This window comes from Miscanthus floridulus, chromosome 18, assembly GCF_019320115.1.
Source record: "Miscanthus floridulus cultivar M001 chromosome 18, ASM1932011v1, whole genome shotgun sequence".
Classification (NCBI taxonomy): Eukaryota; Viridiplantae; Streptophyta; class Magnoliopsida; order Poales; family Poaceae; genus Miscanthus; species Miscanthus floridulus.
In genome coordinates this window covers 120,993,148-121,011,599 of record NC_089597.1, presented here as the reverse complement: position 1 = coordinate 121,011,599, position 18,452 = coordinate 120,993,148, and the positions used below count along the sequence as shown (strand labels likewise).

The 18,452-nt window shown below is 42.0% G+C and overlaps 1 protein-coding gene across 1 annotated transcript; it reads left to right on the top strand.

Annotated features, from left to right (window-relative positions):
* Positions 1–7,891: 7,891 nt before the first annotated feature.
* Positions 7,892–9,992, top strand: LOC136524503 (uncharacterized). The gene is made up of 3 exons (XM_066517853.1): positions 7,892–8,251; positions 8,438–9,922; positions 9,975–9,992. The coding sequence occupies exons 1-3, from the start codon at positions 7,892–7,894 to the stop codon at positions 9,990–9,992; spliced, it is 1,863 nt and encodes a 620-aa protein (XP_066373950.1).
* Positions 9,993–18,452: the final 8,460 nt, after the last annotated feature.

Below are 18,452 nucleotides of genomic sequence, written 5' to 3'. Positions count from 1 at the left end.
CAATAGTGATTTGATTCTCCACATAAACGTGGCCATCATAGCTTGATTAGTACCTCAACTAAATACAAGTACTTCCTTCTTCACCCTAGCTAGGTTCTTTGGCCGCCAAGCCGTCGCTTGCCCTTCACCCTTGCTTAGTACCTCGAAGCCTTTCCTTGCTATCTTCACCATCTCAAGCCATCAAGTCACATCTTGTGTTGAATCATCCATTCATGTATTGTTATCTTTTTCATTTCAATTTAGCAAGCTTCAAATATGAGACCATTCCATATGCAATCCCTTATGTCTCATTAATTAATTCTTACAAGCTTGCTTTTACATGGTACATGGAAATCCCACAATAAACAAGCCCTTTGCATGAATTCCATTTGTATTATTGTCTTGTGCTTGAACTAGATTGTTTATACAACAACACATCATTTTGGCTTTCATTAAGTACCTGTGAGATAACCTATTACCTGTCCACACTTAGCAAATGGGTTAGTCCTTTAATCACATTGTCATTCAATCATCCAAAACCCACTAAAGGGCTAGATGCACTTTCAATCCCCCCTTTTGGTAATTGATGACAACTTGATTAAAGCTTACAAAAGAATATAAACATTTAAACTTTTGAATTTAATGATTTATGAGAGGCTCCCCCTTAATATGTGCTTATGATTAGAATTCACAAAATGACCTCAAATGTCAATTGCATATACTAAAACATATAGGAGACTCCCCCTAAATCATTGCATCCGTGGGGTGCATATGTGTGTGATAAAGTAAAACTATGATGCATATGACAAGATATATCACACAAGAATAAATATAAAGACATCACATCAATTATTTTCACTCTAGCATGCATAGACCTTATGAAAACAAATACAACACATGTATGTCACACATAGCACTCATTACACATTTTCTCAAGTCTAGAAACCACTGATAAATAAATAAAGATCATGTCTTAAGAGATACATAGATAAAGCATAAGTGAGTCTCATCTCTCACATGATAGAATCTATCTCAAAACCAAGATACATCAATGAAGCTCAAAAACAAAAAACTATAGCCTACAATACATATCTCCAGGTACAAAGATAAGCAAATGAAACAAAAATCCTGAAGCTTTAATCAGTCTCTCCCCCCCCTTTGTCATCTATCACCACAAAGGTCCAACAATGACAAATTAAGGACAAAAGGGGCTACAAGCTGTATCTGATCTCTAGCATCACTCATCATCATCTTCATCTCTTCCAGCATCGTCGTCATCTAAGCGTGTAACACCGGCTGGACGAGAACCACCAGCACCAGACGGGTCATAGAAGCTACCCGTGAGGTCACTCCCCCAGTCTGAAGCATACTCATCTGCAGCACTAGGACGTGGCTGAGAGTGAGTGGGCACCTGAGCCTATAGTGGTAAAGTGTCAGGGTGCTCTAGAGCCTACTACTGCTGCTGTCGCTGAAGGAACTCAGCAAACTCTGTGTCGTACCTGCCCTGCTGCTGCTCCTTAGTCTCAGGCTCACTAGCTGCCTCATCTGATAGTGGAGACCTAGGAGGAACAAGCTCAAGTCTAGAAGCAATTTGCTTCAAAGTCCAAGTATCCTTCCTCCTAGCCTCCCTCTCCTGCTGCTGACAGATCCGTATATCCTTGCACATCCCAAAGATAGCACTGAACATCTTGCAAATAGGAGACGGAGAACTGCGATGACGTGAAGAAGAGTGTGAGGGAGCATGTGGTAGAGGGGAAGCTTGTCTTGCTGCTGCACCACCTATAGGTGCATCTGGCTTTGGTGCTACTGCTACTCCTCCTGGTCCCATTAGAGGTACCTCAACCTCAGTCAAATCTACAACAATCTTTAGGGCCTTATGTACCTTATCATACTCAAAGGTATGCCCTATGACTTGCTCAATCATGTGCATGATGTAGGGAGCAAAACCATAGCCCTTGAGGGGCCTCTCACCAACACTCCTGATCTCGCACCATATGAAATCAAAAACACTGAAGGCCTTGCATCTGGAGCCATCCTGTGGAGCAAGTTCCTAGAGTAATCTGTAATGTTGCCCTTATCTCCACCCTTACAGTCAATGGTCTTCCTAAACATCCTGTCCAGGTATCTATAGGTAGGGTGAAGACCTACAACCTTCCCCACTACTCCTCTCTTACCCCCTGGTGGGTACATGTAGGCCAGCTGCTCTAGAGGGAGTACCTGCTCTATGTGGATCCTATCTTTCTGAAGATCATCATCTGAGAAGCCAAGCAGAGCTGCAAAAGCATCATAATCAACACTATACCACTGGCCCTCAAGCATCCAGTGCATACGCTTCTCATCCTCCTCAACATATAGGGTGGCATAGAACTGAGGTACCACCTCTGTGTTCCAGTCATGCTGGAACTCCATGATCTCATATACCCCTGTATACTCACAGATAGCAATAGCGTGATCAATGGAGGCCTTCTGCAGATCTCTGATGTACTGCTAGTCAATCCACTGAGACCTGGCAATCACTAGGTTCCTAATGCGGATAACACTAGAGTAGAAGTCCAAGTGAAAAGCTGTCTAGAAGCGGTGATCATACTGAATCTTAGGTAAGCCTCTCGGATCAACTCTTCTTTCATCTCTGGCTCTCCTGGTCATTCCCTTTCCACGGTAGTCAACTCTAGGAACATAAGAGGGTACATTAGGCAGACGTGTCTCAAGAAGTCCATAATGCATACCCTAACCAGGTTGGTGCTGAGCTAGAGGTACTGCCTGCTCCCCCTCAATCTCTTGCAATCGTGGTTGTTGCTACGCAGAGAAAGCATTGCAATAGAGGTTCTCTATTGCCACGTCGCCTAAATGGTTGCTATAGGTGGCTTAGGTTATTGCAACATCTCTTCAGGTTGGTTGCTACAGAGAGGTCATATATCTCTTCTGAATGGTTGCTATAGATGGCATAGGCTATTGCCACGTTACTTAGGTTGGTTGCTACAAACAGGTCATCTATTGCCACGTTACTAACTATCTGGTTGCTATAGGTAGATTCCTCTATTGCCACCGTCATCTTTTTGTAGTTGCAAGAGATAGTTTCTCTATTGCCACGATTATCGTACCTATTGCCATGACTAAATGTGATTGTTATATGTGCCATCATATATTGCAACGCCAGATTAATATATTAATAATTCATGTTGCGACACTTTGTTTGGTAGCTTAAATTAATAATCGCAAAACGACAAATACATAATGAAGGAAGCATCGACATCCATTAAAACGAAATATAATTTGTTCATACAAAATCTTTAACAAAACACACCGAGTGTCAAACTAAATGAGAACACAAGTAGATAGCTTAACACATAATAATATGTTAAGCACAGACAATTGTTTGAACTCATTCGAATCAAAAGACTAATGTCTACTGTAGCAGCAAAGGTTCCCTTGATATGTATGTTGGCCATCGTCCCACCATTCGCATGCTCCTTCTCAAACTCAAGATTCCTCCTGAAAAAATCATTGACATGCATTAGTTAAACTGAGACTAGTGGTGGCAAAGCTAATTGAACACTGAAGCAAAACACGAGCTGCAGTACTAGAGTTCTGTGAGCTGCAGTACTATCAACCATGAACTTTGAAGCGTAAAGCAAATATAAACATACATGCAGCTGCCTCCCAAGACATTTTATGAGCACAAACACATCCATATATATTTCTAATCAGCAAGAGGAAACTAAGCCTGGACCATATTTAGGAGCAGAACAAAAGAATAGCTATGTACTTCTCCAAAAGGACTATATGTTCCTTTTTAATGCAAAGAGAGATAAAAGGTTTCACATAGTACCTGTGTATTCTTTTTGGACAATGCAGATCTTTTCCTAGCCGCAGTTTCCTTCAGTTGCTTTGCTGTAGTATAAACAGCACCCGAATTCGCTGCCAAATTACTTCTAGTCATGCGCCCTCTAGTGAGACGTTCTTCAGCTGCGGAAGAAGGGGGTTGTTGTTCTGGCTGGCTGGTTTCTTGGGTAACCTGAAAATAAATGGTTGGTGGTAAAAATTACACCCCTTGACAAGAATATGACATGCATGTTACAATTAAACATTCTTCAATTATCATCAAACTACATGCTGACTATGCATCATGTGTTCTCCCATTGTAGTTGTTACATTTTGTGTCCCCTCAATTGTTGCAGCAGCAGCAACATTTTCAGTTGGCTCCACAATTGTGCTAGCCTGCATTTCGAATTGGGTTCAAGATCATGATTTTCAGTTCAATAAACTATGAGAACATAGATGTTGTTAATATTACCTTTTGTACTGAAGCTTGCTGTTGGGCTGCTTGCAACATTAACATAGCTTGCCTAAGTGCTTCTCTATCAGCCTCCCTTTCCTTGTTCATCTGTTCAAGCTGACGCCTATGTTCTTGCCTCTCGGCTTCCCTTTCAACTTCTTGAGCTTCTAGTCTATCTTGCAGCCGTCCAAACGATTCAATGAGGGCTTCCTCCTGTTGCAGTTTGCGCTGGTAGTCCTCCGATAGTAGCTCCTTTCTAGTTGGGTACCTTGCAAGGTAACCATTAGCATGCATCTTGTTTGATTTGATTTTTCTCGTTTCCTTGTAGGTTGATTGGAAAATCTGGTTCTGCTCCAAGTCTGAGACGACATTTACGTCAGGCCTTGACTCCAGCTCCATAATCTTCCTGGTTGCATTGTCCTAACAAAGCAAAGACATTTAGTTAATTAAAACTTTAATTCTAAGCGAGGACAGTTGCATCACTTAATAAGGGTTGTAAAAACTGTTTAATACTCACATAGACTTCCCTAGATTCCTCGCTTGTCCATTGTCCATTTTGTTGGTGGGTCATCATAAAAAGCTCCATATCATTTGGCTCTTCACCAGTTAGTTGGTCCCTCTAATTAGGCAAGAATGTAAAAAAATTAGCCATATTTCATAATCTAGTGAAATGTAGAAGCTTTTATAAACTATAAAGATCAGGAAGATATCCACCACGAATTTAAAAACAGAAGATAACAGAAATATTTATTGCTATTGAAAAAGAACAGGAATCCAAGTTCTTCTTTTTGTTGGCACACATTAGTTTTAGTACTTTTCAGCTTTCTGTATACAAGGATGCAAAATATATTTTTTTGTAGTGGGCAGTGGGCAGTGGGCTAAATATCTCTATCAAATACAAAGACTATATAGGTTATAACAATATCATGTCATTGTCATTCGGGGGCACAAGCACAAACCATAAAAAAATGCCTGAAGGAAAACCTTGTGACAGAATTTTTTACCTTCTCATAGCTCAATTGAGAAAAACCCTTTGATCCTGTAACATGGTGTATCTGTCGATTGTGCCGATTCTGAGAATTCTTATTGCTAATCCTCTGCACAGAACCAGCAATGATTTGATTTTTATAAAATCAGCAGTGCGCAAAACATAAACCTTGACGTCAGAAGTGGAATTGGCAAGTTTTTTTTAAAAATTGGGAACAAACCTGGAATTCTTCGGTGCCAAAATACGACACCAGATAGTGCCACTCAACAATGTCTAATTCTTCTGGCCTATGTCTCATTCTCTCTTCATAGGTGGTGTACGCCTTGTAGGTAGCACTAAATGTAGATCGCCATCCTTTGTAACGGTCATTAGCCACCGTCCATATCTTGATTCTGTTCGCCTCGTTATCCTCAAGGTCCCACTTAGCCTGCTCAAGGTAAAGCCTAAATAAATTACTTCTTAAACAATAATTTGGTATTGAAATTTTGACATCCACATGGATAACAGAAGCTTACCAGCACATCGTTTGCTATTGCAATTTTGACATCCACATGGATATCTCTCCATGTTCTTACTCCGATGAGAGGTGCTCTTTTCCTCGTGAACAGTGTTATTTCATCAACAAATATTCGTTTGTTTGAACCTACAGGTCCTCCAAGCCTAGAGAACTGGATGCTAAGCTTCTGAGACGCCTCCCTGGTTCTCTTGTTTGTTGTTGTCGTCATGTTCAACTTCTCTTTGGTGGAATCCAAAAACCCTAACCGTGTGGAGGCGGCGACGTGGTAGATGAGGAAGTCGCGAAATAAAAGGGGGCGGCGTGGGGGGAGGAAACGGGAAGTCGCGAAATAAAAGGCGGCGACGTGGTAGATGAGGAAGTCACGAAATAAAAGGGCGCGAGAGTTTTTCGTCACGGACCGTCCGCCAAGAGTAGACACCCAAACTTCTATGAAACGCTGCTGGAAGCCAACATTGCTTTCTTGGTGCCACTCAGTCCCAGATGACTCAAACTTCCAAAGTAATATAAGTTTCTTTTGTTCTCCCTAATTCTCACTCATGCCAAGTGTGGGAAGGATTTCTGCATAAGTGAACCACGTGAATGGTATATATGTAGGGCATGGAATTGAGTATAAACGATATGCATTGATAAATTGGTAGATAAACCCATAAAGTGTAGCATATTGAGTGGCATGATGAAGTTAAGTTGCACCCACATTTGACTTCATTACAAATAAGTGATAGTATATATAAAAATTTACCGTGAGATGGATATATATATATAAAATTTTGGCTAGCCATTTTTGCATATGTCTGTCCCACGGTAAAAATCAAATTTGACAATGTCTAAGTCATGGTAAATTTAGGGACTTAGCCAAAATTTTATATATCCATCTTATGCCGATCGAGCTGCATGCATGCTTCTCCGATCTCATGAATCGTGATGCGTGTGGTGGGGTTCTGACCGAACCTCGGCGTTGAGTTGGGCCGCGCCGAGCCTCGGCGTCATCTGATCGCACGCCGACCTCTCGGATGGTGCCAAGAGCTCGGCGTCATGTTCTAAGACGCCTAAAAACGGTCTATTTTCAACAAAAGTTTTGGTCGGGGTCTTTTTCTAAAAAATGTTTTAAAAAGGGACCAAAATGCAAAAATATCACGTGGTTGGAAGGGAGGGAGGGATGTTGACTCCATCCAGATAAGGCTCGGTCCCGGGCGGGTCCACTTCCGCCCGACACGCGCGGACGGTCCTCCACAGGTCGCGGACGGTCCGCCGTTAATTCTGTCATTTTCTGATGCGCTGCCTACCAACCCACCGGATGGTCCGCCAAACGATCTGGACGGTCCGCCACTTGTAGCGGACGGTCCTCTGAACTCCACGGACGGTCCGCAGTACATAGGAGAATACTTCAGGTATACGTGCGGCTCGGACGCAGGGCATGGCCGCTTGCCCACAGCCCACCCCGTCCGTCCCTGCCTGACTCGCTTCTTCAGGGGATCCTCAGGGGGCGCTGCGCACGAGGGTGATTCAGGGGGCGCTGCGAGTCGCGATCCTCAGGGGGCGCTGCGCACGGGGGTGAGGGCGACCGCCGCCACTGCTCGGCATCTGGACTCCTCCGACCTCCGCTCCACTGCCCTTCGGACCTCCATAGAGGTGCAACCCGTGGATCACAGAATCAGTTTTGAAGGTATGAGAATCAAAAGCTCGCAGCCTCCGATGTCTAATTTGTATTACCATATAGCTCGCTAATTGTGCTGTAATGTGATTAATTTAGGTAGAGTATAGCTGATTTCTGCCCTGATTTCCACGTCGATCGATCAATCAGACAAGCCGTCCTCGCGGCGAAAGGTACAAGATCACTATGGGCTGCACATATATAGTTCAATTATGTATGTAAATACGCTGGCTAAATTGGTGATCATCGTTCATCTTCATCACGCAGATGTCAGGCGATGATAGGAGTTGGATGCGCTTGCCTCGTTCTTCAACCGAGTGGCAGAACAAATTCATGCAGTTTTTGGACAGGACATATAGTGGCACTTCAAGGGGTGGAACTGCAGCATGTCCGTGCCGTAAATGTCTATGCATGTCACACAGAACACGGGCTGTGCTTCAGATTCATGTCCTTTCAACAGGGTTTGCTGAAAGTTTTATAATGGAAGGGGAAGGTTCAGCTGATGTGGTTTTTCACAATGAAGATGCAGGACCTAGTGATGTACAAGTACACAATGACGACCCAGCAGCAGCAGATGTACAAGTACAGAACGATGATGAAGGTGCACCACATGATTCTGGAGTAGACAATGAAGAAGGCGGCGCACCGAGTGAAGATGATGAGGCCAGTAATTTGATTAAATCCCTAATCAGAGGTGAAATACGAGGAGAGATCGGTGATGAAGACGAGCCGAACGAGCAAGCCAAGGTCTTCTTCAAGTTACTACAGGAGGCAAAAAAGGAATTATATCCAGGTTGCGAAGATGGTACAAAGATATCTTTTATTGTGGAACTTTTCCAGGTTAAGTGCATGTATGGGATAAGTAACAAAGCATTGGAGGGGGTACTCTTTCTGATCTCAAAGTTTCTCCCTAAAGGTCATTGTGTCCCAAACACAATGGAGAAAGTGCAAAGGGTGGTTCGCGATCTAGGCTTGGACTATATCAAGATAGATGCATGTGAGAATCATTGTGTGTTATTTTGGAAGGAATATGAGAAGCTGGATATATGCCCCAAATGTAAAGCATCTAGGTGGAAAATAGATGACCGTGGTGATGGCCATGTGAACGATGGTCATGATAAGAAACGTCGTCGTGTCCCAGTCAAAATCCTTCGGTACTTCCCTCTCACACCTCGGCTACACAGATTGTACATGTCAGAGAGCACGTCATCAGAAATGCGTTGGCATGAGGAAGGAAGAATAGATGATGGCAAACTACGTCATCCTGCTGACTCCAGGGCATGGAAGCACGTGGACAATATGTTTCCACGATTTAAAGAAGCTCGTAACGTTCGACTGGGTCTTGCTTCTGATGGCTTCAACCCATTTGGTATGCAAAATGTTACTTACAGTTGTTGGCCTGTTATCCTAATACCTTACAATTTGCCTCCTTGGTTGTATGAGAAACAATCTTATTGGATCATGTCGATGTTGATACCTGGCAAGAAAACTCCCGGAATGAATATTGATGTTTACTTGAGGCCCCTCATTGATGAGTTGAAGGCGCTGTGGAATACTGGTGTTAATTGTAGGGATGTAAAGGCAAAGGAAAACTTTACACTCCGTGCTATGCTACTTTGGACAATCAATGACTTCCCTGCATATGCGATGCTTTCTGGTTGGAGCACAAAAGGAAAATTTGCATGTCCTTACTGTCACAAGGATACAGATTATTTGTGGTTGAAACATGGGAAGAAGTTCTGCTACATGGGACATCGTCGGTTTTTGCCCTTAGACCATCCATGGCGCATGAACAAGATGAGCTTCAACAATGAAGAGGAAACCAGAGAGGCTCCAGTTCCACTGTCTGGTCAAGATGTATTAGACCAATATGCAACTTTTCATCCAACGGGATTTGGAAAGGACATATCAAAAAAGAGGAAGCGTGATGAAGACGCAAGATGGCACAATTGGAGGAAGAAGAGTATTTTTTTTGAGCTCCCCTACTGGTCTTCTTTGCTCATAAGGCATAATTTGGACGTGATGCATATTGAGAAAAACATATGCGAGAGCATATTAGGGACTTTGCTTGAAATTGAAGGGAAATGTAAGGACAGCGAGAATGCCCGCCTTGACATGGAACATCTTGGGATCAGGCAAGATCAGCATCCTGTGATTGATGATGACACGTACACCTTGCCAGCAGCGTTGTACTCTCTAGACAAGGATGACAAGAGGATTTTATGCCAATTTCTTCAAGGAGTGAAGATGCCTGATGGGTTCTGCTCCAATTTAAAGAGATGTGTTGACGATAAAACATGTAAGGTGTCTGGACTCAAAACTCATGACTACCATATTATTCTACAAAAACTATTGCCCTTAGTCATTAGAAGGATTTTGCCAGAAGATGTTGCCAGGCCATTGATTGAGCTCAGTAGGTTCTTCAGTGCACTTTGTTCAAATGAGTTGGTGCCAGCAGATCTTGACAAACTAGACAGTTCAATTAAAGAGACTCTTTGTCAGCTTGAGATGGTTTTCCCGCCTGCATTTTTTGACATAATGATTCATTTACCGGTCCATCTAGTTGAAGAGGCTAAACTAGGAGGGCCCGTGTGTTATAGATGGATGTATCCAGTAGAGAGGTATCTACGTACTGCTAAAGGATATGTCAGGAACAAGGCACAACCAGAAGGATCAATAGCCGAGGCATACATAGCTGAGGAGTGTCTTACATTTTGCTCTCGATTCTTCGACGTCGACACCAAGCTGAGTCAAGCTGATCGTCATGAAAATACAGTTGTGAATGAGCCTCCAAGTGGTCTAAGCATATTTAGTGAAATTGATTACAAGAGGAGAGGAAATAAGCTTAAGAATTTGGAGAAAGTTGAACTTCAAAAGATGAGGCACTACATAATTACTAATTGTGATGAAGCCAGGAAATGGGTAGAGTAAGTCGCAATTTTTACCACTAAATTTATCTTTTATCTGCTTGTTTGTGGCATCAACTAATAATTTGGTGCACTCTGATGTAGGGAGCATAAGACACAACTAACAAGGGATAGTTCAATTAACATTAAAAAACGACACAAGGAGCATTTTGTAAGATGGTTTGAAATCGAGGTATGTAGTATTATTTTATATTTTTAAATTCAACTTTATGGTCAGACCGACGTAGTAATTAACCGGTAGATGTCTAACTTGATTTTTAAATTGCAGATAGCAAAACTATATGAGAAAGGGGAAGCAAGTAAACTGATGCATGTCCTTTCTCAAGGACCTGACCCTCGAGCTCCTGCTGGTCGGCTCAAATCCTAGATGCATTTCCTGTCTCGCCTTCTTGTACTTCTCTAGTGATGGATCATGCCTGTGCTTGGATCTGAGCTCCTATCTTCTACTCATGTTAGCTGCCCTATATCGAACAAGATTTGCAAAGAATCTTAGATACATGTCCAAGCAACATTTCTTAAATCATTGTCTATATTTATACAATTATTTATCCAAAATCTCGCAATCACCTATCCCATCCGTGGTCAAGGTTTGCAAAATTAATATAGACAAACAATCATATATATAACCAATAATCAACGAGTATTGAGTTGAGGCTACAGCTGAACCTGCACTGCTGGCACAAATCAGACACGTCTGGTATGAGTGCCCAGCAACCCTAATAGGGGCTCCTCTTCAATCTCATCTTTAATTCAATTCAAATTTTAACCATGCCTTCTGGACTTCCAATGCAGCATCTTGACCAAATGAATTTATAATTGAGGCACTAAAGAGTAGATCAGACGGGTTCTGGGATTTGAAATACCTAGAAAGAAGAACACGAAATTGATTTCAAATCCACGGTGAAGATCCTTGGTCCTTGCTGTAGGTGTACTCCAATCATTCTTCCTTCTCCTCTTCTCCTTGCTTGGCGCGAACAAAGATGACAATGGGGCGGCAATGGGTCCAGCAGAGAGCCAACATCCCGTTGCTATGGCAGTGGATGAGGGAGAGCTGAAGGACAGAGGGCTCGTGGCGAGGAGGCAAGGAAGAGCGAGGGTGAGGAGGCATGGCCGACGGTGAGGGCGAGTGTGGGGAGAGCAGCGGCGCTGCTAGGCAAAGGGATGAAAAGAAAGACTGGGCCACGGAACTGGGCCGAAGAGGTACGCTCGGTTTTATAGCCACGCTCATACCGAACACGTCCGGTAGCATACCGGACACGTCCGGTATACGTGAGCTGACCCAAACTAATCCAAAAAGTCATTTCTCCCTTCCAATCCCCTTTTCTGTTATTTCTCAGTCCAAAAGGTATATAATCTTAATCCAAACTGAGAATCATTACTTTTCTTATCCAATGCCATAAATATCACTTCTCTTTCCCAAATCTTTGGCATATAGAGATTTTGATCACTTGAGAGAGATATTGTGAGACATAGTAGATAGTGGACTTAAGAAAGCCATGTCATGTGTGATTAGCCAATCAAACAATCAAGGAGAGCTATAATCATCACATGACAGGGCTAGGTCACAAAGACCAAGATTCAAATAGGTTTTCAAATTCACACTACCTACTCATGCTAGTTAGGGGTTTTGAAAATCATCCTTCCTATGTCACACAAATGCACATTCTAGCATATAAAGGGACCTAGATGCACTTACAATGCATGTATGTAAACACATACCTTTGCCTTGAGCCCACAAGAATACCACTAAGATGATACATGGCATGATAATCTTTATGTTGACCTTGATTGCCAAATAATCATGCTAGATAAGAATTCAAATTTTCATCCAAAGGACTACAAAGAGTGCTAGATAAATTTGTTAGTCCACAAAGTGCAAAATAGAAATTTAGCTCCCCCTAAATAAGTGCCTCGGGTAATTTGAATGACTTTCAACAAACACTTTTATTCTATTAAGAAATTAGGAGCCAATTTTCCATTTTGACAATAAACCAAATAAATAGCCATATTTAAAATAGAGTTTAAAAAATGCTCACAATCCACTTAGATTTGACATATCACAAGCTTCTGAGTAATATTGAGGATATATGAAGATATATGGATCAAAAACTCAGTTGCTTATCCAATTAGTGTTCTGGTTCCTACAATACCGAACACGTCCGGTAGGTATACCAGACACGTCCGGAATACACAGAACAAAATCACTCAATTTCTGTCCCTGACCATACTGGACACGTCCGATAGGTGCAGGACAGAACCAATTAATTCGCTGCTTGTAATTCTTCGTTTAGCTCTAGTATTTATTATAAACTTGCATCTCAACAAATGAATTAGTTTACTAGAGAGCCGTTAAAAGCATCATATGGCAAAGTAAAATTCTTTTTAATTGAATCTAATCAGCCACTTTCATTATTTCACAAATGTACCTATTTGTGAACTATAGAACACGAAACGAACAAAGTGGCTACCCTAAAAGGTTTAGGTACTTGTTACCAATGGTGAGGATGAAATATAAGATATATTTATTGAATTATCTTTAGGTCAACCATATAAGGGATTATGATAAGAATTGGTTGATAGATTGAGTGAATATTATCAAATTGCTTGCTCAACCACCCCGAGACCTTCATCTCATCACCAAGTACCTACATCAACAACCTAAGCACACTTTGGTACCCAACTCTTGTTGGGTCCTTTAGGGTTAGTCAATAAGTGCTTAGATACCCAAATGGTTTTAGTATTAGTTTGTGGTGAACACATCACCTTGCTAGTGCTAACTCCATTTGTGGTCTTCCTAAGCATATTATTATAAACAAATGTGTTTGGCTTATGAGCGTTACCATTTGGGTATTCATTGCTTAGATGCCCCTTTCTTCTACAAGCATAGCATATGCGGCCTTTGTTTGCTCTATGCTTGTTTTGCTTGTATGGACATCTATCAACCTTGTGGCCCATCTCATTGCATCCATAGCATCTTCTTGTTGCAACTTGGGCTTCCTTTCTTGCCTCTTTGTACATTGGGCATTTCTTGGTAGGATGCCCTAATTTCTTGCTCATGAGACAAGCGCTTTGTCCATCACTTTTCTTTTGGTTGGCCAACTTGTTTGAGGCCTTTTGTTCGGCCACTTCACACTTGTCGGCCCAACTCTTGTGTGGACACATAGCCCACTCATGTCCATACAATCCACAACCATAGCACATCCTTTTTCTATGTTTCTTGCTCTTGGTTGCGTTGGCCTTACTTGAAATATGATTCTTTTGTTGAGCTTTGGAGGAAGCAAGGTTTGAACCCTTCTCAAGCTTCTTCACCATGTTATCACGGTTATCTTGAGAAGGTTGTGCTTTCTTCTTACCCTTCAACCGAATCACATCTTTCTTTAATCTTTGCACTTCTTCTTTGAGCTCTATGTTTTCTATAAGATTTAGCTCAATCGAAGATTAGCTTGCTTGAGGAGCACACTCATTAGTACAAGAAATATTTAATTGAGATGGTGTACTAGTGAGTGAATGTGTGAGAGGTTGAGAGAATTTTACCGATGTGATCACAACCTCATGAGCTACCTCAAGCATGAAGCTTGATTCTACTACTTCCTCATGAGAGCACTTTAGATGAACATAGTTTGCTTGTAGCACATTATACTTGCTTGATAGCTTATCTAGCCTTGCCTTGAGCTCAAAGTTTTCTTTCTCTAGTTATGAAACACTAGAAGAGGAGTTAGTAACTAAAGCATGCTCAATTGACAATTTCTCATACCTTTCACTTAGAGCCTTTAGTTATTCCATCTTGGAGATGAGAAACAATTCTTGCTTTTGAAGTGATTTCTCTTGCTTCTCAATCTCTTCTTCAAGCTCATCATTCTTTTCAACTATCTTCATGATGATGAACTTGTCTTTGCAGTTGAGATGATCAAGGTTGAAGTTGTTTTCAACTTCAATATCACTCTCATCTTGATCATCTACTTATGCTTTCTCCTTTTCTTGATCTTTCTTATTACTCTTCTTCTTGCTTTTCTTGGCCATGAGACATAAGTGATGAGTATCATGAGATACTAAGGTTGACTCAACACTTGGTTGCCACCGGGCTTGAGAATCGTTGTGAACAACTGCTTGCTGTTCTGCTGCCTCGGTCATACCGGACACGTCCGGTACGAATACTGGACACGTCCGGTATGTGTAGGCAGACAGCAGGTCTTGCGCTGCTTGCACTTCTTGCTCTGGCTCGGCACTCTTGAGGTCTTGTGAGGCTTCTTCACTACATGAAGACACAATGGACATACTTTCCACTGATTTGATCTCAAGTGCATCATCATATTTGGAGTTTCCATATAAATCAAAAAGTCTAATCCAAATGAGATGAGCACTCTTCGGAGGTGGTTGTCCATTGAAGATTGCCTCATCTTGAACCTCTGCACTCAATGTACTCAACATGACATTAATAGCTTGAGCATTGAGTTGCACGCATATCTCTTCCTCTTTTGACAAATTTTTGTAGTTGTTCCAATCAACTATAGGAAGAGGTATGCTTGCATCCACAATATGCTCAACAAAAGGACTAATATTCCTAAAAGCATTGAGTACATGAATTGACCAAGATAGAAAGTTTGAACCATCATTTTGGAGAAGCACCGGCTCCAACTCGATAGGCGTCGACATCCTTTTCTTACGGCGGTGAAGCTTTAGGTGAGAACCTTGCTCTAATACCAATTAAAAGGACCTAGGATGCCGCCTAGAGGGGGGTGAATAGGCGTTTCTAAAAATTAACACCTTTAAATGCGAAAACAATTAGTAAAGGGAGTTTCCAAAATGAAAACTCCAAATAAGAGTAATACCACCCCTCACAAGTTAGACACAGAGTATGTAAAAGATACTAAATAAATCTAGGAGCCACAATCCTGCATCACAACGATTAGTGCAAGGATCAAATAAATTCAACACTGAGCTCAAATACCGGACGTGTCCAGTATGAACGTGTTCTGCAAAACAGCCTGGCACAGTGATCAATACCGGAAGTGTCCGGTATACACGATTTCTGTAGAGCAGCCCCAAACTTGCTCCTTTCGATTTCTATCTTCAAGCCAAACTGCAGGTACCTACAAGAGATGACAATATACACAGAGAACCTACACAAGAGCTAGAGCAACATAAATATCAAATGAAATACAAATTGAAACATGATATTTATTTTACCGAAGTTCGGACTCGTTTGAGTCCTACTCTCCGTTGAGGGGGCTACGGACGACCCAGCGAAGGTCAGCCCTAGAGGATACCACGAAGATCACTCTAGCCGGAGTCTTTTCCAACTCCTTTTCCTCATTCCACTAGTTGATTCCGAGGCGGCGGAATCAACCATTACAAACTTTCCGAGGCACACCACAATCTTTCAGGTGCTCTCTGGCGACGCCTAACCGTCTAGGACCAAAGAGTCCAAGAGCAACAGATGCAAATCATGAGATTGATAATATGCACAAGTGCTCAAGTGGTTGGATTGCTCTCTTTTTGAATTTCACTCAACCCACAATTTGATTTGGCAAATATGATCAATCACTCACTAAGAGAGGGTTGGAAGAGTTGGCAAGGCTCAAGAACATGTGTAGCAACCAGCAGAATCAGTAGCCTCTAAAGGTGGAGGGTTGGGGGTATTTATAGCCCCCTTGGAAAAACTAGGCGTTTTATAGCCATTGCATACCGGACACGTACGGTATGACTTATACTGCCCCAATGGTAACTAAGGTACAGTGACAAAGTGAGGCGTCGGAACTCCTGATGAATGTTGGAACTCCCGACCGTCAGAACTCCTGACTCACGTCGGAACTCCCGACCCTTAGCATATTTGAAAACCATGTAACTGAGTTAAAGTATGTGAGGTGTCGGAACTTCCGACTATCGGAACTCTCGACTTATGTCGGAACTCCCGACTCTCAAGGCATTTGAAAACTAGCTGATGGCCTATGGTCGTCCATACCGGACACGTCCGGTATGACCACCACAGAGAACACTCCAAGTCAGTTAAAGCGCGAGACGTTAAAACTCCCGACCATTGCCGGAACTCCTGACCGTCGGAACTCCCGATGAACCAACCCGAGAACAACAATTTTACCATTGCTGGGCAAATACCAGACACGTCCTGTATGAATACCGGACACGTCTGGTATTGCCAGACCAGCAAGAAATCAGTTAGCTCTTTTGTCTCTCAAAAACTCAAAACTCACATGGGTTGGCTTAAGCACTTATGAAACATTATCTATCAACATGATGCATCGCTCTTAATAGTACGACATACCTATCAAACTCAAGATTAAAGAAAAAACGAATTTATACCGTTTGAGTTGACCTCTTCTGAATTGATGCCGTCTCTTTCAATCTTCATCAAATAAGGGTGCTAACATATTGATAATGATCTTTTCACTTGAGAATACCCATCTTGAACACTTGACTTGATTCCATTCATCAAATTTGAATAATCACAAATGTATCAAGTTACTTCCATTAAACACTCCAATAGTGATTTGATTCTCCACATAAACGTGGCCATCATAGCTTGTTTAGTACCTCAACTAAATGCAAGTACTTCCTTCTTCACCCTAGCTACATTCTTTGGCCGCCAAGCCATCGCTTGCCCTTCACCCTTGCTTAGTACCTCAAAGCCTTTCCTTGCTATCTTCACCATCTCAAGCCATCAAGTCACATCTTGTGTTGAATCATCCATTCATGTATTGTTATCTTTTTCATTTCAATTTAGCAAGCTTCAAATCTGAGACCATTCCATATGCAATCCCTTATGTCTCATTAATTAATTCTTACAAGCTTGCTTTCACATAGTACATGGAAATCCTACAATAAACAAGCCTTTTGCATGAATTCCATTTGCATTGTTGTCTTGTGCTTGAACTAGATTGTTTATACAACGGGTTAGTCCTTTAATCACGTTGTCATTCAATCATCCAAAACCTACTAAAGGGCTAGATGCACTTTCAACTAGGAGGAACTATTATATCAAACGCTTATCTAAAATAATTTTAGCTTTTTAAGTGAAGCTGCTTCATCGGTCGAAGCAAAAAAAAAACTATATATTTGTGCTAAACTATTCAAATTTACTACCCTACTTTCATAAACCGGCAGTTATTTACATAAATAAAAAATGTGGCAATTTATTTAATCATAAGCCGCAGTCATTAGTTTTAAAGATGTCTACAAGAATTTGTTTATTTGATTCAAGAGAATATCACTATTCACTAGCTATGTAGGCATGCCATGGCCACAAAGGTCGCTATATATATAAAATAAAAAACATGAGTAGCATGTGTCAAACTATGATATAGATTAAAATTAGACGGGAGGCGAGATCCGGCGGCGCTCCTCCCCTCCCCTCCCTTGCTCGCAGATCCGGTGGTCGGAGACCAGATCCCGATCGGCGGCGAGCGGCCATATCACGGCGACCGAAGGTCGGATTGGGCAGCCAGATCCCGGCGGTCCGGCGAGGATGCTATCATCGGCGTGCAGCTGCGGCGACGACGCATGGATGGGCTCGGCGGGCCCGTGGATGGGCTCGTTGGGCTTGTCCATAGGTTTTCTTATTTTTTTTGTTTTTTTATTTTATTAACTGAGGCGGGTATTTGAACCGCCTCAGTAAATCATTGATGCTAAGGTTGGGCAAAAATAACCGAGAAACGAACCGAAAGATCCGGAACCAAAACCGAAAGAACCGAAACCAAAAATTTCGGTTAGCTGCTCGGTTCTCAGTTCTTAGGAACCGAATTAACTGATCAAATTTCGGTTCCTGGGCTCGGTTAACCAAAATAACCGAAGGAACCGAAATTCACAAACAAGCCCAATAAACCTTACAGCCTAGGCCTAATACCAACTTAACCCTATATATAAAAGGTGGATGACACCCCCTCACGGCCTCACACCCTCACATTTTTTAAAATCTCGGCATTGTGCTTTTTTAAAAATCTTTTTTCCTATTTTTTCTATTCTTTTTTTTTGCTGCTTGTGTAAATCCTCGGTTAGTTCGGTCGGAACCGGAACCGAACCGAACTAACCGAAACCAATTTTGCTCGGTTCCAAGATTTGCGAAGAACCGATCGGTTCCTATTTGTAGAGAATCGAATTTG

Excerpts from the sequence above, each read along its gene's own strand:
- LOC136524503 (XM_066517853.1), top strand. The coding sequence starts at position 7,892 with ATGGAAGGGGAAGGTTCAGCTGATGTGGTTTTTCACAATGAAGATGCA. Across the intron at positions 8,252-8,437 it reads TTATTGTGGAACTTTTCCAG|GAATATGAGAAGCTGGATAT; the intron begins GTTAAGTGCATG and ends TTATTTTGGAAG.